This window comes from Corythoichthys intestinalis, chromosome 15 (genome assembly GCF_030265065.1).
Source record: "Corythoichthys intestinalis isolate RoL2023-P3 chromosome 15, ASM3026506v1, whole genome shotgun sequence".
In the NCBI taxonomy this organism is placed as follows: Eukaryota; Metazoa; Chordata; class Actinopteri; order Syngnathiformes; family Syngnathidae; genus Corythoichthys; species Corythoichthys intestinalis.
The window spans coordinates 10,435,743-10,460,571 of record NC_080409.1 but is presented as its reverse complement, the minus strand read 5'-3'; the positions used below and the strand labels follow the sequence as shown (position 1 = coordinate 10,460,571).

Genomic DNA, 24,829 nt, shown 5'->3' with positions numbered 1-24,829 from the left:
CAGACCATACGAAGGGCACCGACGGGCTGCACAGAGCAGTAAGGGGAGCCACCACCACCGAGAAGTTCTTACAGAAACATCGGTAATAGCCCGCAAGCCCAAGAAAACGGCGCAGCTCCCGCTGAGTGGTCGGAAGGGGATACGACCAAATTGCATTTATGGGCCGAACCGTACCATGACCAACCACTTTCCCCAAGTACGTCACAGAGGCCTTTCCAAATTCACACTTTGCCATATTTAGCGTGAGGTTCGCCGAGGCTAAACGTTGGAAAACCTCGGACAGTGTAATCAAGTGGTCAGTCCAGGTATCCGAGTAGACCACAACATCATCCAAGTAAACACTGCATTTGGCAACATCACCAAGAACCAGCTGCATAAGATGTTGAAAGGTGGCAGGCGCATTCCTCATGCCAAATGCCATAACTGTATACTGCAAAAAATGATCGGGAGTGACAAAGGCAGAGATATCAGATGCTCTGGGTGTTAAAGGCACCTGCCAGTAGCCCTTTAAGAGATGAAGTTTAGTAACGTACACAGCAGGTCCAATGCCATCAATGCAGTCTTCCATACGCGGCAAGGGGAATGAACCCGGCACAGTAACATCGTTCACTTTTCTGAAATCAGTACAAAACCGGGACGTACCATCAGGCTTTGGAACTAAAAGGCACGGAGAGCTCCAGGGACTGCGGCTGGGCTTGGCTAACGCATTATTTAACAAGTAGGTAGCCTCTTTCTTCATGGCTTCACGCTTCTCGAAAGTGCACCGATAAGCATGGTGTTTAATAGGGGCAGCACAGCCCACATCAATGTCATGCTCAAGGACGTTGGTCCGAGAAGGAGTGTCTTTAAATAGTGACTGGTACGACCGCAGCACGGTCACAATGCCCTCACACTGCTCAGCAGGCAGATAAGACAAATGAGACTCAATACGTAGCATATACTTCGAATTAGTTAGCCTGCCACACAGATGAGCAGCACATTGCACCTCCAAGCCCTCCTCCCCCGGTGGGCATTCAAAGGTAACCGCTGGTCCAGATGACGCTGTTAAAGCAGCAGTCATCGAACACCCTCGCTTACGGAACGGTTTAAGCATGTTAACATGACACATCCTAGTTTTTCTCCTACGCTCAGGAGTCAGGATAAGGTAATTTGTGTCAGAAACCCTTTTATCCACCACATATGGGCCAGAAAAACGGGCGGACAAGGCAGAGCCCACTGCAGGAAGCAACAGCAAGACCTTATCCCCAGGTTGAAAGTGCCGCACCACGGCTTTCCGATCAAACCGCTCCTTCATCTTTGCTTGCGTAGAAGCAAGGGCATCCTTAGCGAGTGACGTAGCCTGCTGTAGCCTTTCTTTACACTTTTCAACAAAATTTGACACCCTAACCTTAGAAGAGGGCGGCGAGAGAAAACGTTCTTTAAGAACTTTTAGAGGACCACGGACGTTATGTCCAAATACTAATTCAGAGGGACTATATCCTAGGGACTCCTGATTGGCATCCCTGATCGCAAACAGCACAAATGGTACTCCCTCATCCCAGTCTAGTGGTATGATTCTCGCTTGGGGTGCGAGAGGACCCGGGTCCAACTCCCGGACGAGTCCCCAATTGTTACGTGCCAGCGGCACCATAACGAAGAGAAAAATGGCCGGGCGTGGTACAAATGATGGCGCTGAGCGGGGGTTGTAGAAAAAAGTTTAGAAAACACAATTTGATTGCCAACCAAAAATCAAAATGTGCAAAAGTAAGTAGTTACAGAAAAATAACGGGCAACATAACTAACAAAAACATAACTGAATCCATATTGGTTAGCTGGCAGCAGGCAGTATCCACCGCGTGGCGTCAGGCTGGCCAGCCAGTCTTATATACAGGGCTGATGACAATTAGCAGCAGCTGGGCGACCTGGAGAGAGAAAATGAGGGAGAGTGACAGAACTACGGCCTAGTGCCGTAACAGCAACAATAAGTCCGCAATTTAAAAAGAAAATATAAATCTATAAATTGACCCCGAGGATTGATGCATATACATCCTCAGTTGTGTTGACTTACACTTGTATAGCACCTTTCCACCATCAAATCACTCAAAGCGCTTTGACACTATATGCCTATTTACCTACTGATGACGCAGATGTTGGGGAACGACTCCTCTACCACTGAGCCACTGGAATAGTAATGAATATAGTCATACTTACATCTCTGAAAATTACTTTATTAGTTATTCAATTATGAAAGTAATTACAGTGGTACCTCGTCATACGATTGCTTCGACAAATGATCTTTTCGACATCCGACGTAAAATTTGACTCGCCATTTGTTTCTATATCCAACGACATGCTCGAAATACAAAGACATGACTGCACCGCAGACGGACGCAAGGCAAATTTTCATGTGAGAGAAATCAGCACAGGTTTCCAAAAGGTTGGTACAGGTGGTGAAAGAAGGAAAAAGGTGACGCTTACCTTTGAAATGAAGATGCAAATTAGAGAAAAATATGAGCGTGGGACGCACATCCGTGAACTGGCTCTACAATAAATCTCCACGGTCCTCCTTCGACCACCGTTCACCAGACTTAGTTATGAGTTAAGATGACATTTATTGTTGTGGTGACATCGCCAAAAAAATCGCCAGCTTCGTGAGGTTATCATTTATTTCAGAACTTATCCAACACAAAACGGCTACTGTCCGCCGAAGTTGACAGTGTTCGTAAGAAAACATTGAAAGCGAAAGTAAACTCAACCGCGCCACTCCCTCTCTCTGTCACGTCAGCCACGCAGTGCGTTCAGGTACAGAAAAAAAAAGTGCTACTTTAGAACCCGATTCATTACACTATTACAGGAATTATTTTTCTTATTATATTATTATTCCAATTTTTATTTATAATTCCTTCCTTTTGCTATGTGTAATTACCATTTGTATTAGTACCAGCAGTATTTATTAAGGATTTAGTGTAGGTTTTTGGGCTGTGGAATGAACAAATGGGATTATAATGTATTCTTGGGGGAAAATCCTTCTCGACATACGATGATTTCGACTTACAAACAACGTTCTGGAACGCATTAACTTCGTATATAGGTACCACTGTACTTGAAATTACTTTAAAAAATATATAAAAAATATTTGTAAAATATAAAAATATAAAATATAATTAGAAAATATTTCTTGTTGTGCTTTTGCAGATTAAGAAAAAAAGACAACTCCCTCTTAACACTATGAAATGTAATGGAACAATAAAAAATGCAGTAATTTTGATTTGATTTTATAAACTTGCCTTCAAAACAAATGTTTCTGTGCAATATGAAATAGTGCTGCAATGATTAATCAATTAACTCGAGTAATTCGAGTAGAAAAAAAAAGCTTCCAATCAATTTTTACCACTACGAGAATTCCTTTAGTGACGTTGTAATTGTTTTGAATATGACATAACTCATTTAACATGGCTGAATCCAGCTGCTCCATGTTAAGACCAAAATAAGGTAAGTTTTTGTTTGAGTTAATGCTTTTTACGCAATTGTAATTTAGCTTATAGGTAGCAGTATGTTTAGCTGTTTTTTTGTCGGACTGTGTGTTTGAACGATTTGTTAAGAGCATTGTTAAAAAAAAACGAAAAAGCATTTTATAGCATTTAAGCTAGAGGACTTTTGCTGTGCAAGTTGGCCAATTGTTCTCTTGTTGTACTTAGACCTTCATTTATTTATTTTTCTTTTATGTAATTCAGGCTAAGCTCAGGTATTTTCATTTTTAAATGAAAGTGCAAATCGCAACGCATTCAATGTTCCTAATCCGATATTCGATTATTTGAACTAACTAGTTGATTTATCAACTACTAAAATAATCGATAGCTGCAGTCCTAATATGAAATAAAATAACATTAAAAACTGACAACATCATCAACAAGACCTGCCCAACTCTTGGACGGTCTTTGACTGGCTAACCCTGACAACATGCCCTATGTTAGCCAATCAATAACCTCTTCTGGGACGTGCTGTATTAAAATTAGAGCGAGAAGGGCCATATGGACTGCGAGGCTAGTACGAGAGAACAAAGCTGTCAACAGAGTGCAGCAGGGTGCTTTTCCCTTGGATCACGTAACATTAATAACATCCCTACAATAACTATAGGGCTGTTATCAAATGAGAAATGGAAAGAGTTACGTTACAAGTTACAGTAAGAAGTAGTTTCGTTATGTAACGTGACAACGTAAGGGCGTTGGTTCCAACACTGCTCATTTGACTTGTTGGATGCCATTGACGACGCTAGATGTTCAATCAATTTTGGCTAGGATGGCTAAAGGCGAACGATGGCTATTGTATTTGTTTTTATTCGTTATGTTAATTTGTGATTTCTTTTTTCACTTATACAAACAAGTTCAAAATGAACCATAACTGCCCAACTCCCTCTACTGGCTAACTCGGAACCTACAGGCAACAATAAGTCTGCAATTAAAAATAAATAAATCAGAGTCCGAGGATTGGTGCGTATACATCTTTAAAACATACATTTCTTTTTTCAAATTGTAGGTAGCGCTTGAGGAGTTACATGACCTGAAGGAGGTGTGGTCTGAGCTTTCCAAGGTGTGGGAGCAGATTGACCAGATGAAGGAGCAGCCGTGGGTGTCAGTTCAACCTCGCAAGGTAATGATGTTCAGTTTGATGCAAGTATTCAGTTCTTTACCAACCTTTTTCTTGTGTTTATAGCTTCGTCAAAACCTAGATGCTCTTCTGAACCAGCTGAAGAACTTCCAAGCCAGGCTAAGACAGTATGCTTCCTATGAGTATGTCCAAAGGCTCCTTAAGGGATATCTCAAGGTCAAGACAGTTTTGTTTACCCTCAAGATATACCGATAAGAAAATGAGTTTTCAAGTCTTATTTTGTCGCTCTTAACAGGTAAACATGTTAGTGATCGAGCTGAAGTCGGAGGCTTTGAAGGACCGTCATTGGAAGCAGCTGATGAAGCGTCTGCACGTCAACTGGGTGCTGTCGGAACTGACCCTGGGTCAGATCTGGGACGTGGATCTGCAGAAGAATGAGATGGTCGTCAAAGACGTGCTCCTGGTGGCTCAGGGAGAGATGGCTCTGGAGGAGTTCCTCAAACAGGTTAGCTCGCATCAGGCAACGGTGCGTAATATTTAGGGGATTAGGACTCTGTTTGCTAATGACACTTTGCCCATCTGCAGATCCGTGAGGTGTGGAACTCCTACGAGCTTGACTTGGTCAATTACCAGAATAAGTGTCGACTGATCAGAGGATGGGACGACCTCTTCAACAAAGTCAAAGAACACATCAACAGCGTGTCTGCGATGAAGTTGTCACCGTACTACAAGGTAAAACGTCAAAGGAAAAGTTAGATTTATTCATGCTGACTCAACTGCAATAATAATGTTGCTCTTTGTTTTTGTTCTTAGGTGTTTGAGGAAGACGCTCTGAGCTGGGAGGACAAACTGAATCGCATCATGGCTCTGTTTGACGTTTGGATCGATGTCCAGCGTCGATGGGTTTACCTGGAGGGCATCTTCACAGGCAGTGCTGACATCAAACATCTGCTTCCTGTAGAAACGCAGAGATTCCAAAGGTTAACAATGCAACATTTTCATCCTATACGAGCAAACGACAACTGCAATGTAACCTGATGTCAAATGATTTTTTTAACAGTATCAGCACAGAGTTCTTGGCCCTGATGAAGAAAGTGACAAAGTCTCCACTGGTGATGGATGTGCTAAACATACAAGGGGTGCAGAGGTCTCTAGAGAGGCTGGCTGACCTTCTGGGAAAAATCCAGAAGGCCCTGGGAGAATATCTGGAGAGGGAAAGATCCTCATTTCCAAGGTAAGCTATCATTGTTTTTATTTATTTTCAATTTGTTGTGGCATGTCATTTATTTTTCAGTGTATCTAGTTAGAGCAGAGGTTAAGAAAGTATTGCCTGAGCCACATATGGCTCGCATTGTTTTTATTCAGGCCATTATTAAGAATCCTGTAAAAATTGTTATTAGTTTAGATATCATTTCTAAAAATCACTTATTTCTTTCTTTATTTATTTAAGGATCCCCATTAGTCTCTACCAAAGTAGAGACTATTCTTCCTGGGGTCCATTCACAGTAATTTTACAATATATACAAAACAATTAATAGCCTAAAGCAGGTTTACATTTCTACAGTGTGGAAAAAAAACTTAGATGTACTTTGACTTAAAAGTGGCCCGATTTGAGTTTTTCCAATTCCAAGAGCATATATGTACACTTTTTCATTAAAAAAAAAAAAAAAAACTTAAAGGTTGACTACCAAATTTATTATTTTTTAATGGCAATTAGGTTCTATTTACATTGATGCGTTTTTTTTTAAATTGAGAGTCAAGGCGTTTAGACCATTTAATGAGACAAAACTGCTTGTAGAGAAAGGCACAGCCCCGTTGTTTTCATTTGAGTCCCTGAATCTTTGCATTTGAGCAGTGATTTTCAACCTTTTATGAGCCACGGCACACCTTTTCCCATTTAAAAAAATATAAAAAAAAAAAATGTTGCCAACTGTATTGTAAAGTCATGTATTGAATAGGAATCAAACAAGCACAAATTTTATAATAATTTTTACTCACCCAGTGTGACACCTGGGCTTTTTGTATTGGAGTAGGTGTCACTGCATTCTCAGTGAAAGTTAATCCCGCCATGTTCAATTCTTCTTTGGTCCACCGTAAATCCCAATAAAAGATTTGCTGAGTCAAGAGGAAACAGTCTTTCCTTCCTTTTGACCATCATTCAATGAATTGTGTCCAGTTCTGAGTTGGCATCTTCCTTTAAAAAACTTTTTCCATCGCTGTTAGTTTCGCTAGCTAGCAGCTAGCCCCAATGCTACTCTTAACTCTTCCACATCACTAAACAAAGTAATTAGCTAACTATTAACACCAGAGCTGTCAACAGACTTGCAGGGGCCCGGGGACAAGAGACCATTATAGGGTCACCCCACCCCTGCCACTGGCTTGTCACGACAACATACGCAGTACTTTTAACGCTTTGCAAGCAATGACAGTGTAAATTTTAAAATTATTTTATTTGAGGCGGACTGTTAAATTTAACAGACCGTAATGTGATGTGACACAATATAAAAAATTTCCATCTATTGTCCCATGTAGTCTACAATACAATACAACTGAGAGTGCTATGCCTACCTGCTAAGCAACAAAACAGTATAACTAAACATCCTGTGCCTGCCCCCTCCACATCCCTGGGGTTATCAAATCTTCAAACAGTGATGCGCCTAGATTTTTTGACAGCAAAGTCATTTATACCATCAGTGAAATCCAGTCTTTGAGCAAGCTCACGCTCAGTAGAGAATGCTAATACGGGTTAGCCTTTGATATAATACACAATGAGTTGTAAACCCAAGATAAATCCAGCCGCCGGACCAGAGTCTGTTCAACCTCGCGCACCTGCTCCCCACAGACTAACATATATCCCTGATCTCCGATTACCTTCTCTCTCCTTGGCTCATTGCGAGCAGCATGTCTTGTCATACGGCAGCTCAATAGGCTACAAGCAGCTGGTGACACTCGATTCGGGCTTTGGTCACGGTGATCGCGAATGTAAACGTTCAGTGTTAGCGGCTGTCGTTCACTTACCGACATCACTGTCCACAGCCAACTCTAGCCCCAATTATCTGGCTTCTTGTCCCCCTTTTTAAAAACTTCATAATTTTTTCTCGTTCACATCTATGATCTTCATCTTTTTTTTCTTTTCTGCGCACCCGGTTTATGATGACTTGCCATGTTTAGAGTTTATAACAATGACAGATTTCAATTTCTCTCTTCAGGGAACGTACGTAGTGTAGCCTTGAGTGCGCCGGAGCAAGGTCAAACCATTCGCTGCCAAGACAGAGGGGGTTTGTTTGATTTTCCACAGCACATCAGACACTAAGCCAAGGCACAGTGATTGAAAAACACTGCATTAGACCATGAAACGGGAGTGGATTTTCACTCCTGTTCCCTCCCCCTCCCAGAGAAAAATTCCCATTCTATCCCAATCCTGGGGCTGAGTCAAAAAATAAATACCATCCCGACCCACTCTTGTAGAATTTTTCCCACTCTCGTTTTTTTTTTTTAATTTTAAGAAAACACCTTTAGGTTGGTCATTACTAGGAAAATCAGTAGATTGTTCTTTTTAGATTCCTGATTTTAGATTACCACTCGTCCCTGAGTCACTACAGTGTTTTACTAGTCCCGCGCACTTATTACACGCAACGTATTTTTTTAGTGGCACCGTTGCACTCCTCCAGTTTAGCCTATAGGCAATATTTCCGAATTTCATGTGTAGTTTTTTACTTCAGGTTTTCACCTCCACTGTTCGCCATGTTGAGTGCGCGCAAATACAGTGGCCGGAAGTCCAAGCATTGGAAACTTATGATATTGAATATGTGTAGCTCTTTTGACGTGTCAACGCAAGTCAATATAGTGTTGGCCCACGAAACCAAAAGTACAAAAATGGACGCTTCAGACCTCTATTTTTTTTAACATAGGTGAAAATCATCATCTGTTTATGTTGATGTTGTTGCGTTGATTATTATTCCCGTCCCAATCACGGGACTAATAAAACTTTGCTCTACTGTGCATCACTTCCTATTGTAAAACGTGTTTGTTTGAATGGCTTCATAAAGGAATCAGAGGACATCAAAGAGAACCAAACTACTAGTATTTGACTAGTACAATTGGAAAAACTTAATATGCATCTCACAATCATGGCATCTTAACGATTGCCATGGGAACAGAAAGTATGCATTGTGTTGTGACTGTATTGCTAAAATATATGGCTGTTCGTCCCTCAAAAATCATTACAATTTTGTTTCAGATCCTTTTTTTGTTCAGATGTTAGTGGTAGATACCCCAAAATGTACAGGATATGACCCGTAAGTACCCTAAAATTACAAAGAACCGTCCCAAAATGAACTCTTTGGCTGCCACTGACAAGGATAAACGTCCAATTCACTTAAATTGAGGCGGACTGGCTGTGAAATTGTGAATGCTCATATTTCAGTGCTATTGAAGGCGCTAAATGTTTTGTTCATTGGCCCCTCCCAGCCCAAATGGATTGGATGTCTAGCGTCGTCAATGGCAGCCAGAGAGTTAACTTATTTGGCTAAAAATTAAACTAGTCTGGTCGACGTGAGATGTAATTGCCTAATGTGGCCCGCGAACTAAAATGAGTTTGACGCCCCTGCTTTAAGCAACAGATATTTGAAGACAAACGTTGCTGCAACACTTATAGCCTGATCATGTTTGCGAAATATTATCAAATTACTTCAAATTTTTTTACGCAGTTGTTTCGATAGAGGGATGTCGAAACATATTTTAGATTTTTATCCTATGTATAAACATGAGGCAGAAGCATCCATAAATCTGCTTGATTAGACAGACCTGTTAAACATCTCATTTAAACTGTTCATTCCAGATTCTACTTCGTGGGTGATGAGGACCTGCTGGAGATCATTGGCAACAGCAAGAATGTGGCCAAACTGCAGAAGCACTTCAAAAAGATGTTTGCAGGCGTCTCCAGTATATTGCTGAATGAGGACAACACAGAGGTGTTGGGCATATCATCCCGCGAGGGCGAGGAAGTAGTTTATAAGACGCCCGTCTCCATCACGGAGCACCCCAAGATCAACGAGTGGCTCACTTTGGTAGAGAAGGAGATGAGGGTGACATTGGCCAAGCTGCTGGCAGAGTCAGTCACAGAAGTCACGGGCTTCAATAAAGGCACCGCTGTTGACCTGAGCCAGTACATCAACTGGATTGATCGTTATCAGGTTTGCTGTTTATATTATGAATTTATTACTCTTGTCGTCCATTTACATCACCCATAACTCAAAGCAGTATTGTTTTTGGCAGCCCTTTAAATTTTCGTCTGTCTTTTGGATGAAAATACTTATTAGTCTTGGTCATATTTTAGTCATTTCAGAATGTTTTCGTCTGTAAAATATAAAATTTTCGTCCAAAAATTTGGAACGAACATTGACAAACGAGCACATATTGTAGCGTCTCCATGCACAACACCAACTTGGTGATGATAATACATACTCAGCAGGAAAACATTATTTTTAATTAATGAAACCCACCTGGATGCCATGAAAGTTGTCCGAGAGTTTGAGGCTCGCCACGGTGAATGCTAAAGCTAATGTGAATGCTATGCTAACGGTACGAGTTACATTGTGATAATCACTCAGCATGGACCTTTTAAAGGCTAAAGCAACATTGAAAAATAAGCTAACAAATCTTACCATGTGTTTCAAAACAAGCAAGGTGGAGTGCAGCCTAGATTTAAGCTCATCCTAACACTAATACAAAACCCCTTATTTCTGAGAAATATTCGTAGCTCTGAACAATTCACCAACCGTCCTAATTTTTACAAATCGCCACACGATGGAAAACACTTTTAACGCTGAAAGGAATTTAACCAGTCTTGTCTAGGGAAACCAATATGAAGAAAATCTACTACACTAAAGCATGACCTTACATGGCTATTGTTGCAATGCCTTGTTACTATTGGTTGAACAGATATACTGTAGTCTTGGTCGGTCAAATGTGATCATTAAAATGCGTCAGTTACACTTACCCGGTGGATCCTGTTCTGCTTACATTTGTACATATCTACACAGGAAACCCACAGGTTGTCATGGCAACTTAAACAGGTTATACTAAAACCATTCCATCACAAACCTAATTTTCATTCACGTGCACACTCACAAAAAGAATTTCACTCACCTCCGACCTGCTGTAGTTTGAGATTGCATTCATCTCCAGAAGTCAATACGCCAGAACGATGACTGCTTTCGCTTAAATGTCTGTGACCACGTAATGAAGAGATCGTCCTTGCGTTTTGGCTTCCTAGATATATCTGCAATCCGGCTCAAAGGACCAAATTAGATGTTGAGAGTTGGACATTAATTCATATCTAATTTAATAATAGAAAAACTCTCGGGAGAGGCAGTGTCCTTTTGGAGAGTCCTGACCATTCTCTAAGCTCACGCCACCTACCCCCCCTGCCCCCACCCGCCATGCGTACAGAGAATTATTTACAATGAGCCAAAAGGGCTGCCACAAGTATCGGATTTCATTCAGCCCAAATAACTGAAACTCGATCATTAAGACATGTCATTGCACCAATTTCATCATTCATTAAACACAATAATTCCTCTTTTTCCACAGGCTCAACTGGTGGTGCTATCCACCCAAATCGCCTGGTCTGAGAACATAGAGTCCGCCTTGACGACCGTCGCCGGCGGTGGGGACATGAGCCCCATGCAGGGGGTGCTGTCCAATGTGGAGGCGACACTTAACGTGCTGGCTGACACTGTGCTGATGGAGCAACCTCCACTTCGCAGGAGGAAACTAGAACACCTGGTCAGGAAAAGAAAAAGAATAAACTATTCTTTATTTTTTTTATCACAGTGGTACCTTTAACTAAAAATGTGTAAGGTATTCAAATCTGAGGACCAGAGGTTGCGCTAGACTTTTTCGTTGTCTGTCATTTTGACTGACAGGTCATAAAAATCCGGTCATAATCTATATTTACCCGTCATTTATTTTTTTTTAAATGACAATAATGACATATTCAATAGTATTTAGTTTTCATTCATTTTTAATTAATATTCTGTCCGAACAACCTTAACAGAGAATCCACACTGTGCCGTCACACATCAAGCAGATTAATATGTAACTTTTTCTCCGCAGTAACAAAAACAGCTGACTGTGGGCCCCAGTAGGTAGGCTACATATGAAACAATGAAATTAACAGTTCACCTGCTGTGGCCTGAACGCAGTCCTCCTAGTGCGCATGGACTTGAATTGCGTGCCCGCTTGTGCATAATCAAATGTCTCAAGTGGGATTGCTGCAGGGGCTGTCCTTCATCCTCCAGTGTATCAGTCCCTCTTTTTTCACCTCTTTTATCAACACCATCGTCGTTTTGGGGCTTTTTGAAGAAACTTCGGACACTCAGTTGCCTCATGTTTCCGAGTAAGGCCAACGACGTCATGCATCAAGAGAGACAATGGCTAATTAATATGCTCACTCGCCACCCTGTGGTCTGGGGTGTGAATTGCAACCAGTCAAAATGACAGATGGACTTCATTTTTTCCGTCACCGTTTTAAAAAAAAACGGTCAACAACGGAAAATATTCGGTTAATGCGACCTCTGCTGAGGACACATCTTAGATTTTTGAGTAATCTCTGAACAAATTAAAAGTCTTAACTCAAGGTGCCGACATAGAACGGTACCTTTTTAGCTTCATATTACGAAAAAAGATTCTTCATGCAAAAGATGATACGTACTGTAATAGGTAATTCCCGGTCACTTAATATTCTAATAAGCAGACGAGGCATAAATGAAATTGAAAAGCATGCTCAAATGTTTAAGGAACAGTTTTGTTTTCACTCTGCCCGTCGCGCAGTGTAGAGCACACTTCCTTGTATATAACGTTTGCATGCTAGGTAATGGAGTTCTAACACCACTATTATATTTGACTATAAACGTAAACAGAATATACACACCACAGTGCTCATGAACTGCAAAAAAATGTATATCTCTTCAACACGGCACAAACAGCGAGATAGCCAGCAAGCAATGGCTGCTGACGTTAGCTCATCTTTTAGCACTCCGTATTTGGTATGAGCTCAAGTAGTCATATGATAACATCTGTCGAATAAGCCGGCAAACCAATTAGTTACACTTAAGCGCCGCTAGAGAGCGACACAAAGACCGGTATTCCGAGGACATGACAGCAAATTTAAGTTGTTTTTATTAGTACGTTGTTTATAGTGTATTGAAATTGAAAAATATTGTCAAATGTTTAAGGAACAGTTTTGTTTTCACTTTGCCAGTGGCGCAGTGTATAGTACACTGGATTGTAACGTTTGCATGCTGGGTAATGGAGTTTTAACTCTTAACAAAACTACGTTTGACGATAAATGTAAACAAAAGAAATACAAATGTGCAACACGATGCCCATGTAAATGAAACAAAACTTGGAAAGCGTTGCTTCATTCTTTGTGTAGTAATGTGATAACATCTGTAGAATTAGCCTAGAAAACTAGTTACACTTAAGGGCCACTAGGTTCATGTCTGGATTTACCGATTAAAAATTGAGCAGCAGCATTTTGAACAAGTTGCTGACTAGAAATGGAGGACTTGGGAAGCCCAACATAAAGTACATTGCAGTAGTCCAGTCTTGAGTTTATAGACCATGAATTGCTTTTCTAGCTCATGACCACTAAGAAAAGGCTTCACTTTGGCCAAGAGACGGCACTGGAAAAAACTTGCTCTTACAACAGAACTAATCTGTTTTTCCAAAGTTGAGCCTGTTATTGAGAATCACTGAGATTTTTAGTCTTAAAAAAGGGGAGCACCAGAGTTGGGCTCAAGAGCATTCATCATGGTAGGTGTGCCGAAAGTTATACATTCAGTTTTGCTGTCATTTTATGCAAAACGTTTTGTGCTAGCCACTGCTTCACATCGGAAATGCAGTCCATCAATTTAGTGAGAGCAATTCGTTCGTATGTTGGGTTTCAAGGGCAAATACAGCTGCAGGTCATCAGCTTAAAAATGAAAGAGCGATGTTTTTTTAATAATTGATCCTAAAAGTAACAGATAAAGTGCAAACAGAACAGGCCCTAAAATAGAGCCTTGTGGCACCCCACAAGACAAGTTTGTGAGGAGGAAAATTCTCCAATCATTACAGAGAAGGTCTTGCGTTCCAGGTACCATTTAAACCATTGTAAAGCGGAGCCAAGGATGCCTATGAAGTGCTCGAAACGAAATGCAAGGACTGTATGGTCGACTGTATCGGATGCTGCTGTGAGGTCTAGAAAAACGAGCACATTTGGGTTTTCATATCCACAGAAAGGGCAATGTCATTATGCACTTTTAACAGTACTGTGTCTGGATCTGTACCCTGATTGAAACTTCTCAAGCGTGGAGTTTGTCTCTAAGATGATTGAGCACATGACAGCAAATATAATGTTTATTATTTATTTTTTTTGTGGCAATTAGATCACCGAGCTGGTGCACCAACGTGACGTGACCAGGACTCTGATCAAGAACAAAATCGACAACCCCAAGTCCTTCGAGTGGCTGAGTCAAATGCGCTTCTACTTCGACCCCAAGCAGACCGATGTGCTTCAGCAGCTATCCATCCAGATGGCCAATGCCAAATTCAACTACGGCTTTGAGTACTTGGGCGTCCAGGATAAGCTTGTCCAGACACCACTGACTGACCGCTGCTATCTGACCATGACTCAAGCGCTAGAAGCTCGCCTCGGAGGATCGCCGTTCGGTGTGTTGGCTTTTTGTTTGTCACCAAACATTTGTTTAAAAGTCCCATTAAACGGATCGAAATGTAAACATCCATATTCTTCTAGGTCCTGCTGGCACAGGAAAAACAGAGTCTGTAAAAGCTTTGGGTCACCAGCTTGGTCGCTTTGTCTTGGTCTTCAACTGCGATGAAACTTTTGACTTCCAGGTATGTGTTATGCTTTTTTTTTTTTTTAATTTAGATTGTATGGCGCTCTAACACCGAATTGCGTCTGCGCTAAGGTTGGCTGCGTTCACAACGTCGTAGGTATTCGCAAGCATACTAATAAATTTTCCACCGCCAGCAGAGTGGGCTGCAACGTGTCGCGTGTGATTGTCGGCTGGACGCAGAAATCTATTTTTTCCGGACGGCGAGCCCAGTCTGCATGAAGTTGAAACAATATACTGTACCCGTGCTGGAAAGGATGTTTAGCACTGATACAAAATAAGTTTCCTTTCAATATAAAGCACGTTTGTCAACGAGGATCATTGTTGTTATTAGGGATGTCCAGACTGCATATTTCTGTACCAGAGACTGAGTCACCTTATTTTGAGAATCTTCCGATAGTCTCGTTCAGGTACCAAAAAAATGGTTTGTTTTTTTATTTGAACTAAAGTTCCAAACATATTACAGTACAGGTAGTCCCCGGGTTAAAATGTACTCTACTTACGCGATTTTGACTTTACAACACCGGTGTCTTGTCCCCCATTTTTTTTCTCCAGTCGTTTTTTTTTTTTTTTTTAATGTGTTTATTTTTGTGAGAGCCGTCCTGATTTCCTCTGTTTGATTGCTGCAGACATTCATAGTACAAACGCAACCGGTAGAAATTGATCTGCGAGGTTATCGTAGTCGTCGCGCATCCGTGTCTCAACTGCAGGCGGTGTGAATTCGGGGTAATGGTTCGTCAATCCATATATTCAATTATATGAAAGTAACATCATTTGACTATTGTGTGATTTCATGCTTGCATCGCCAATGTAATGCACTTAGATCTGACATATCTTTCATTTTAATGCCTTGGCATTTAAATTTTACATTAAAAATGTTTTCTTTTTCCTCCGTACCATTAGGCCATGGGTCGTATCTTCGTGGGACTGTGTCAGGTCGGCGCTTGGGGTTGCTTTGACGAGTTCAATCGTCTGGAGGAGAGAATGCTTTCTGCCGTCTCCCAGCAAGTCCAGTATATCCAAGTGGCCTTGAGGGAACACAGCAACCCCAACAGAGACAGGAGTATGTGGAACGTGTTGTCCAAATCCCAAGACCCCCCAAGAGGGAGGAAAAGACTGTTTGTAAAAAACGGCTTTTGTCGTCCATTTAGGTGTGCCCGTCACCACAGAGCTTCTTAACAAGCAGGTGAAGGTGAGCCCGGACATGGCCATCTTCATCACCATGAATCCTGGCTACGCCGGCCGATCCAACCTGCCCGACAACTTGAAGAAGCTCTTCCGCAGCTTGGCCATGACCAAGCCAGACCGCCAGCTTATCGCCCAGGTCATGCTTTACTCACAAGGTTTCCGCACGGCCGAGATCCTCGCCAAGAAGATTGTGCCCTTCTTCAAGTAAGGAAAAGTCTAATTGCATTCAAGAGAGTGGATGTTACCGGTAATTTCTTCCATTTCAGACTGTGCGACGAGCAGCTGTCGTCCCAAAGTCACTACGATTTCGGGCTGCGAGCTCTCAAAAGCGTGTTGATCAGCGCTGGCAACGTGAAGCGTGAACGCATCCAGAGAATCAAAAGGGAGAAGCTTGAACGCGGGGAAGTCGTGGATGAAAATGAGATTGCGGAGAACCTGCCTGAACAAGAAGTAAGGGGGGAGAAAAATCTCAATCTAACATTTTAAAAAATTGTTTAAAATGACCGTAATGTTCCGACAATAAATTGCACCAACTAAAACAATGCGCAATAAGTAGGAAAAAAATACATATCCACGTTGCACTGGAGTATAAGTCTCATTTTGGGGGTGAAATCTAACACCAGGAAAAGACATGCCATCTTGAAAGGAAATTGAAAATAACAATAGAATGGAGAACAACAGGCTGAATAATTGTACGATATGCTAACATGACACTGCTGCTCGATTGTTTTGGGCTGCTGGCAGCTTGTAATCTGCAGAATATGATTTTCTTCTTTGTGGCATTTTGTTCAGCCCTTTTCAGTTGTTTTTAATAAGTTACCGCCAGTGTTGAAACACAAGCCTTGAGCTACTTCTGGTCGTTTAGTGTGAAAATGATATAATAAGTATTAATAGTTTCACACATTTGTCGCTCCAGACCATAAGTTTCACCCCAGCCAAACTATTTATTTATTTATTAAACGATTTATTTGGTGATAAGTCTTTCAGAGTCCCAACTGAAAATGCTCTTTTCCGTAATTTTGGGACTTGTGCACTTTGAGATTTGTTTTTCAAATGTAAAGTGCGTTATAAATATTAGTATTAATTATAAATTTTATGGGCAACCCTACCAATGTTTCACATACTGCTTCTAGAGGGAGCCGGCAGATCACTGTAAACAACCCTGGCCTGATTCATTGGCATACATAATGGTCGTGTAAACGCGGAATTAAAATACCGGCAAAACGTTTGCGTTATTGCGAAAGATCGTTACCGTCTAAACGTGGCCTTGGTTGCTAGAACTGCGAAAATTTAGTTTTTCCACAATAGAGGAACACCTTCAGGTCCTGATCCCAGCAGGTTCTTTTGGGGAAGTTTGGGGAGTTCACGGGAACAGTACGATTTGATTGGTAGAGCAGAGAACAGAGACCGCCCCTTAATAGCTCACCGCTATTGTTTATGCATGCAACGTCAACAACTCACTGTAACTGTAGCAGAAGCTGGCGTCACAGTGCCCCCTCCCTTGTTTTTGTGTGGCCTGTTGAAATGAAAACCACTATGTTTGCTCTATGAACTATTTTGATCTTATAACTAGAACCGCACTTTTGCAACTGATCAGTGCAAAACAGGCTATTCTCAGTAGACGTGGGAACATCTGGGTAACTCACGATATGATTTGCAATACAAGGCTCACGATAATTGTTATCTCATAAAATGGCGATACAACAATTATCGATACACAGGTCAGGAAATCATTCAATGGTACTCGACAATACAACGAATAAACAGCTGTGAATTGAAACGTGGTCATCACGAGTATACACCCAATCCATGGCAGTGAATGGACATTCGTTCATTCGCAGCCATCTGTCCTACGGGTCAGATGTCTATGGCCATCAATGGCAGCCAATGAGTTCTTTTGGGTCATTTCAGGTCATTTCCACTTAATTTCCCACTGATTCCTGTTGATTTTGGGGCATTTGGGGGGTCACCTCCTTTTGACTTTGGGGCATGTACTGGTTACCACCTGTTGATATTTGAGTTACTGAACAGGTAGTGACCCGTAAATGCACCCAAAACCGGGAAGTGTTCATGTTCGAGTGCCATTGACATCGCTAGACATCCAATCCATATTGACTGTCAAAATGACCTGGACGTCTGGAGCCGTAAATGGCAGCGAATGAGCTAACAGTCACCAAGCTGATTCATTTCCACCGTTTTGCCCTGTAGATTCTGATCCAGAGTGTGTGCGAGACCATGGTTCCCAAGCTGGTTGCGGAGGACATTCCTCTCCTGTTCAGCCTCTTGTCCGACGTCTTTCCCGGCGTGCAGTACATGCGCGGCGAGATGACTGCGCTGAGGGAGGAGCTGAAAAAGGTCTGCAAGGAGATGTACCTCACTTACGGCGATGGTGATGAAGTGGGCAGTATGTGGGTAGAGAAGGTAAGAATGCAAAACTAACTACATTAGACGTGGCAACCTCAGAGTTGCTCACGATATGCTACGATTTGCGATATACATACCTGTTAACCCGAGGCCGTTGGCAATTTTACAAATAGTGACGTATGACCCTACAAAATGGTGACTAATCTTACAACGTTGCATATAGCGTGCAATATGAAACAAAAATAAAACTCAATTTTAAAAATAATATGAATTTATTGGTAATATTGTAACGTATAACCTGGTGCAATCAAAGAATAATCAATATCGTCATGATTACAAAAATTTAACAGTGACTTTTGTTATAATTGTATGTAGCACTTTTGGCAATTTCTATCATGTCTTGATTGCTGCACTTCATGGCACTTCAGCTCGCAATTCAGTTTGACTTGAAGGTAGTTCGTTAGTGTGTCAAATTGTAAATAAAAAAAGGTCAATTGATAAAATTAATTTACCGATGCAATCTTTGAGTCGGGGAACATTTCTTTTGCAAATTCTAAGATGTGTTCGGCAACAAATTGGCTGAATGAAATCTCCGCTTTCGTCACTTTTCATTCTATAGACTTCATCTTTATCTTCTATCATTGTTTGCATACTATCCTTATTAAAATACAAAAACCTCTAAATGTTTGGGTGGTTTTAGGTAGAGCAGACACTGTTTTTTCATCTGTGTGATGTTGACAAAGATCAGATAGCGTTTGAGGGTGATTTCATGCGGAAATGTGAGAAATTCCAAAAGGTTCAGATACTTTTTCATACCACTGTAGGTCACTCCCGAATGGCAAGTGGTAAACTGTTTGAGGCCTTTACAGGGAGAGAATTTTGACGGAAGGCCATTTTTCTGAGTGGGACCTCACAGTTCCGTGTGAAAAAAAAAAAATAAAATAAAAAAATAAAAATAAAAATGTCTGCCATGGGAGGTAGGCAGGTCCATGTAACACCTTGTACATTAGACAAGGCGTTGTTTTTTTTTTTTTTCATCTTTTTTTTAATTCGCAAGGCTTAATAAATTGTACTTCTTTAAAATGTTACAAACATCGAATTACATTGGTTTTCTGGAAAATACTTTTTTTTTAATCGTGATTCTGTGTTACTGCATGTATTTACACCTGCCAGTTTCCAACATGAAATGCAATATTCAATGTGCGATAAAATCATTGAATGCAGAAACATTCTAGCAGCCCCAAGTGTTATGAAAGATCATATTTGTTTAAAATTGTTCAGGTTGAATTTCACTGTATTGATTCTTGGTGGGAGCGTATCGATAACCTTTTGAGCTACGAAGTATCGCAGTATATCACATTTTCAATATATTGTGACACTTTTAAAATACGTGACAAATGTACCTTTTCCGGAACGAAAATGTAACTACATCATTCCAAACTCTAGGTACTCCAACTATACCAGATAACACAGATCAACCACGGTCTCATGATGGTGGGACCTTCAGGAAGTGGCAAGACTATGGCATGGAGGGTGCTACTCAAAGCCCTGGAAAGATTGGAAGGCGTTGAGGGGGTGGCCCACATTATTGACCCCAAAGCCATAAGCAAGGACCACCTGTATGGAACACTGGATCCCAACACACGCGAATGGACTGACGGCTTGTTTACACACATTCTCAGAAAGTGAGTGTTGCTTGACCTAATGAGCTAAAAGAGAAAAACGTATAGTGCGAGATAGACATGTGCCGGTTACCGGTTTCACGGTTTACCGTGGTGTGAAAACGTCGCGGTTTCAAAACCACTAAAATTTTCCGTCATACCTTAGTACGGTATTCGCTATTTTTCATGTGCCAAAATGCAGCCGAAGTGGCTTCGTGCGGCAGCCCTCACCCTTCCCCTGTTTGTTGCCGTGAGTGTCAGTGACGCTATTCTGCTAAACAGCAAACCCAAAAACAAACCCTCCAAACACAAGGCGTACTTTTCTTCAATTTATTGAGCTCTCAAATCGTGGTGAAATATACAAATGAATACATTTAAAACGTTATACAATTGTATTTTTCCACATGTGAGTAGGTTCAACAGGATAGCAGTAGAACCATGAAAAAGGTCGCCAAAAACAAAACACACATTTTCCTTTCAAATTCAATATACAAACTAACTAAAACTTACAAAGACGAATGTTAGCCTAGGCTAAGCTGGGAGAGCAGCTTCGTCGACGTTTCATGCCTCACAGCCGCTGAGTGAGAAACAAGCTTAAATGAAGGAGGGAGAAGAAAAAAAAGAGAGTTGACACAGTGGCTGAAAATGGCGAAATTGCAGCTTCTCCCCCTCAAAAAAAGTCATACAGTATATATTTTTAATTTAGAATTGTTTTTACTTTTTTATAGCAATTATTTTGTTCTTGCTCTAATATTGAGCAACTTGAGCTGTGGCTGTGGTTATAGTCTAGGTTCTATTTATTTTAATTTTATATAAAATATTTGTTATTTTTTGTTAATTTATTTATTTTCACATTAATTTATTTTCACATTATATTCATGTTCCAATTTGCAAATATGTTCTGAAAAAAAAAAAAACCTGTTCAATGGAAAAAAGTTTATTTATTTATTTATTTTTATTTTTATTTTTTTAAACCCATACATCTCAAAATTTTGGAGCTATAATTGCAATACCGTGAAACCGCGGTATTTTTGCTCACGGTTATCGTACCGTCAAAATCACATGCCTAGTGCGAGACTAAAACGAGATTACGAGATGAAAATGAGGCATAGTTTGTTGTTAATAGTGGTTAGTTCATTTACTACCAAAGATGTATAAACATTGATGTTTTTTTTAAGCCAGGCTGTGCTCCAGGCTTGCTTGTTTTCAAACACATAGTAAGATTTGTTTTCCTATCTTGGCATGCGAGAGTATGCAATATTGTGTTAGCCTTTAAAAGTCTGTGCTGAGTTATCATCGCACACTAGAAGTCAACTGGTAAGGGATTTTCAAATGCCGATGCCAATACCGACATCGCCCCAAAATGATTCAGCCAATTGCCGGTATCCAAAGCAGATTTTGTAAGCCGATAGTTGAGGTCATTTGAAAATACACAATGATGACCAAACCAACGAACGCAGCACCTCTTTTTATATTAGTAAGAACAGTACCGGTACATTATTTTGAAATAATGAAACCAACCAGGATGTCACGACGAGATGTAAACAAGTGAGCGTGAGAGTTTAATGCTAAAGCTAATGTGAATGCTATGCTAACGCTACGCTAACACTACGAATTAGTTAGAGTGTATGGATCACTCCGTAAACACCTTAAAAGGCTAAAGCAACATTGCATGTCCTCTCATGCAACATATTGTTTTTTTTTTTTTTTTCATAAAATATCTATAAAACAGGCAAGCCGGAAGCTTTCCTGTTGCAAGCTGCCTTCAAACTGCTGCATTGTCCTTTTTTTGTTAATAGGTCGATTACCAATGTTGGGAAAAAAGTCCATGTATCGGTCGACCTCTATCGCACACTAAATGTAACTCGTAGCGTGCCTGTTAGCGTTTACATTAGCCTATCGAGCGTCATCTTTAACGGTTGTTGTGTTGCTTTGATTATGTTGGCATCTGCTACAGCTTACAGTAGTAGTGTTACATCTTCACGAGCCCTCACAAAATTGGCGTTATCGTTTGTAGATGATACAGTATGTGCTCGTCTTTCAATGCTTCTTTGAAATGGGTGGAATCCTTTTAACAACCAAAAAAAAAATATATATATATATATATATATTAGGGCTGTCAAACGATTAAAATTTTTAATCGAGTTAATTACAGCTTAAAAATTAATTAATCGTAATTAATCGCAATTAATCGTAATTCAAACCATCTATAAAATATGCCATATTTTTCAGTAAATTATATATATATTCTGTAAAATAAATTGTTGGAATGGAAAGATAGGCACAAGATGGATATATATAGTGGGGAGAAATAAGTATTTGATACACTGCCAATGGGAAAACCCATTGGCAGTGTATCAAATACTTGTTCTCCCCACTGTACATTCAACATATGGTACATAAGGACTGTAGTGGGCATTTCACTCTACTGTCATTTAAATCTGTCTATGCTGTCCTCATTGCGAAGCGTCTACTTTTTCCAAAGCTAGACAGCTAGTGAACGACGCCTTAATAATCAGACTTCTTCCTTTTTCATCTGATTTATTAATAAAATAGCCTCAAACCATTGTCCTCTTTAGACCGTCATAAAACTACAAAAAAAAAAAGTACACAAGCATTGCATTACCAACAACGTTAGCTTAGCATGCTATACAGGTTCACTAAACATAAACAAAAAGCGTCTCATACAAAAAATAGAACATTTCGCTTACTAACATAATATGTACATTCTTTACAACAACCATACTTACGGACAAATCTTGTCCAAGGATCATATAAGCACAACATTACAACGTAGGCGTCAGCCCGAGACGTCGTGCAGCCATATTGAACTGGCAAGAAAAAAATAAACCATGTCGCAAAGCGACCACAAGAGTTCGCTGTTAGACAGCACAAAAAGGCTTGCTGTAAAACTTACCAAAAGGCAGAATACTGTCTGAGCGGGACATGTGCGTTAATTGCGTCAAATATTTTAACGTGATTAATTAAAAAAAATTAATTACCGCGCGTTAACGCGATAATTTTGACAGCCCTAATATATATATATATATTGGGACTAAAACCTTTGAATTTTTACAGATGGAAACGTTTTGAATATTTATCCACGAAAACTAGATGAAGGCTAACACATTTTGACTAAAATATGACTAAGACTTAAAAAGTATTTCCTCCAAAAGACTAAGCTGAAAATTAAAAGAGCTGCCAAAAAAACGACACTTGTCAAGCTAATTCACAATCGCGGTGACTGACCATTGAATTGTTTTTGGAATAGAGTTATTTCTAAATTAGGTCCAGCCTTCCTTTTCAAACAATGTACTGTGCTGGCCAAAAATATTGGCACACCTTCAATTCTGTCCGTTTATGCTCAGTTTCTCCCAGAAAATGGTTGCAATTACAAATGCACAAAACTCTGAAAATGGATTGGACAAAAGTATTAGCACCCTCAGCCTAATACTTGGTAGCACAACCTTTAGGCAAAATAACTGCGAACAACCACTTCCGGTATGCATCACTGAGTTTCTTACAATGCTCTGCTGGAATTTTAGACCATCCCTTTTTGGCCAACTGCTCCAGGTCTCCGAGATTTGAAAGTTAACTTCTCCAAACTGCCATTTTCAGATCTCTCCACAGGTTTTCTATGGGATTCAGGTCTTGACTCATTGCTGGCCACTTTAGAAGTCTCCAGTGCTTTCTCTCAAACCATTTCCTAGTGCTTGGCCTTGTTGTTTTTCCCTGTAAACTCTGTTGATGCCTTTTCTCAAAAAGCTCTAACATTCTTCCAAAAAGTTTTTGACTCTCTCAGGTAAGTTTTGACAAACTCCAGCCTGGCTTTTTTATGTCTCTGGGTCAGAAGTGGGGTCTTCCTGGGTATCCTACCATAGTCCCTTTTCATTCAGACGCCGGCGGATAGTACGGGTTGACACTGTTGTACGCTCGGACTGCAGGACAGCTTGAACTTGTTTGGATGATAGTCGAGGTTCTTTATTCACCATCCGCACAGTCTTTCATTGAAATCGCTCGTCAACTTTTCTTCTTCGTCCACATCTAGAGAGGTTAGCCACAGTGCCATGGTCTTTACACTTCTTGATGACGCTGCGCACGGTAGACACAGGAACATTCAGGTCTTTGGAGATGGACTTATAGCCCTGAGATTGCCCATGCTTCCTCACAATTTTGCTTCTGAAGTCCTCCGACAGTTCTTTGGTCTTCTTTCTTTTCTCCATGCTCAATGTGGTATACACAAGCACACAGGACAGAGGTTGAGTCAACTTTAATCCATTTTAACTGGCTGCAAGTGTGATTTACGTTTTGCCACCACCTGTAATGTGTCACAGGTAAGTAACAGGTGCTATTAATTACACAAATTAGAGAAGCAGCATATGACTTTTCAAAGGGTGCCAATACTTTTGTGCGACCCATTTTTGGAAGTTATGTGTATATGATAATGATTTGATTTTTTTTCCTCATTCTCTTATACGTTTTTAGCAAAATAAATGAAGATATTATTTGTAATTGCAATCATTTTCTGGGAGAAATTGAGGATTATCTGACAGAATTGCTGGGGTGGCAATACTTTTGGCCAGCACTGTAGCTCACGTTATTGGGTATTTAACATCTTCTTTCGGCATCCAGGATCATTGACAACGTAAGAGGTGAATTGCAAAAGCGACAGTGGATCATCTTTGACGGAGACGTTGACCCTGAGTGGGTTGAAAATCTCAACTCAGTCTTGGACGACAATAAGCTACTCACGCTTCCCAACGGAGAACGTCTCAGCTTGCCGCCAAATGTAACGGCAGCCACAGTTTTCTTTTTTACCTTCTGTCAAATCTAGTAGTAAGCCTCCTCCTTTGTCTCCAGGTGCGTGTTATGTTTGAGGTCCAGGACCTGAAGTACGCTACTCTGGCCACTGTCTCCCGCTGTGGTATGGTGTGGTTCAGCGAGGACGTGCTCAGCACGGACATGATCTTCAACAACTTCCTGGCGCGTTTTCGGAGCATTCCCCTGGACGAGGGAGAGGACGAGGCGCAGCGAAATCGGAAAGGCACAGAAGACGAAGAAGAGACCGCTTCACCCATGTTGCAGGCAATGCCGTGGAAAATGAGACATGTTGCGAGACATTTTTAC

At 40.7% G+C, this 24,829-nt stretch overlaps 1 protein-coding gene across 1 annotated transcript in view; it reads left to right on the top strand.

Moving 5' to 3' along the window:
- Window positions 1–24,829, top strand: part of dync1h1 (dynein, cytoplasmic 1, heavy chain 1) — a 93,577-nt gene that overhangs the window by 20,435 nt on the left and 48,313 nt on the right. The window contains exons 19-35 of the mRNA XM_057858868.1: window positions 4,516–4,629; window positions 4,693–4,803; window positions 4,883–5,092; window positions 5,173–5,319; window positions 5,401–5,567; window positions 5,648–5,821; window positions 9,428–9,782; window positions 11,182–11,376; window positions 14,022–14,304; window positions 14,390–14,490; window positions 15,393–15,552; window positions 15,641–15,881; window positions 15,944–16,127; window positions 17,886–18,098; window positions 19,488–19,726; window positions 24,335–24,491; window positions 24,563–24,787. Of these exons, the coding sequence (XP_057714851.1) occupies window positions 4,516–4,629; window positions 4,693–4,803; window positions 4,883–5,092; window positions 5,173–5,319; window positions 5,401–5,567; window positions 5,648–5,821; window positions 9,428–9,782; window positions 11,182–11,376; window positions 14,022–14,304; window positions 14,390–14,490; window positions 15,393–15,552; window positions 15,641–15,881; window positions 15,944–16,127; window positions 17,886–18,098; window positions 19,488–19,726; window positions 24,335–24,491; window positions 24,563–24,787 (3,276 nt within the window). The remainder of the gene's footprint in view (window positions 1–4,515; window positions 4,630–4,692; window positions 4,804–4,882; window positions 5,093–5,172; window positions 5,320–5,400; window positions 5,568–5,647; window positions 5,822–9,427; window positions 9,783–11,181; window positions 11,377–14,021; window positions 14,305–14,389; window positions 14,491–15,392; window positions 15,553–15,640; window positions 15,882–15,943; window positions 16,128–17,885; window positions 18,099–19,487; window positions 19,727–24,334; window positions 24,492–24,562; window positions 24,788–24,829) is intronic.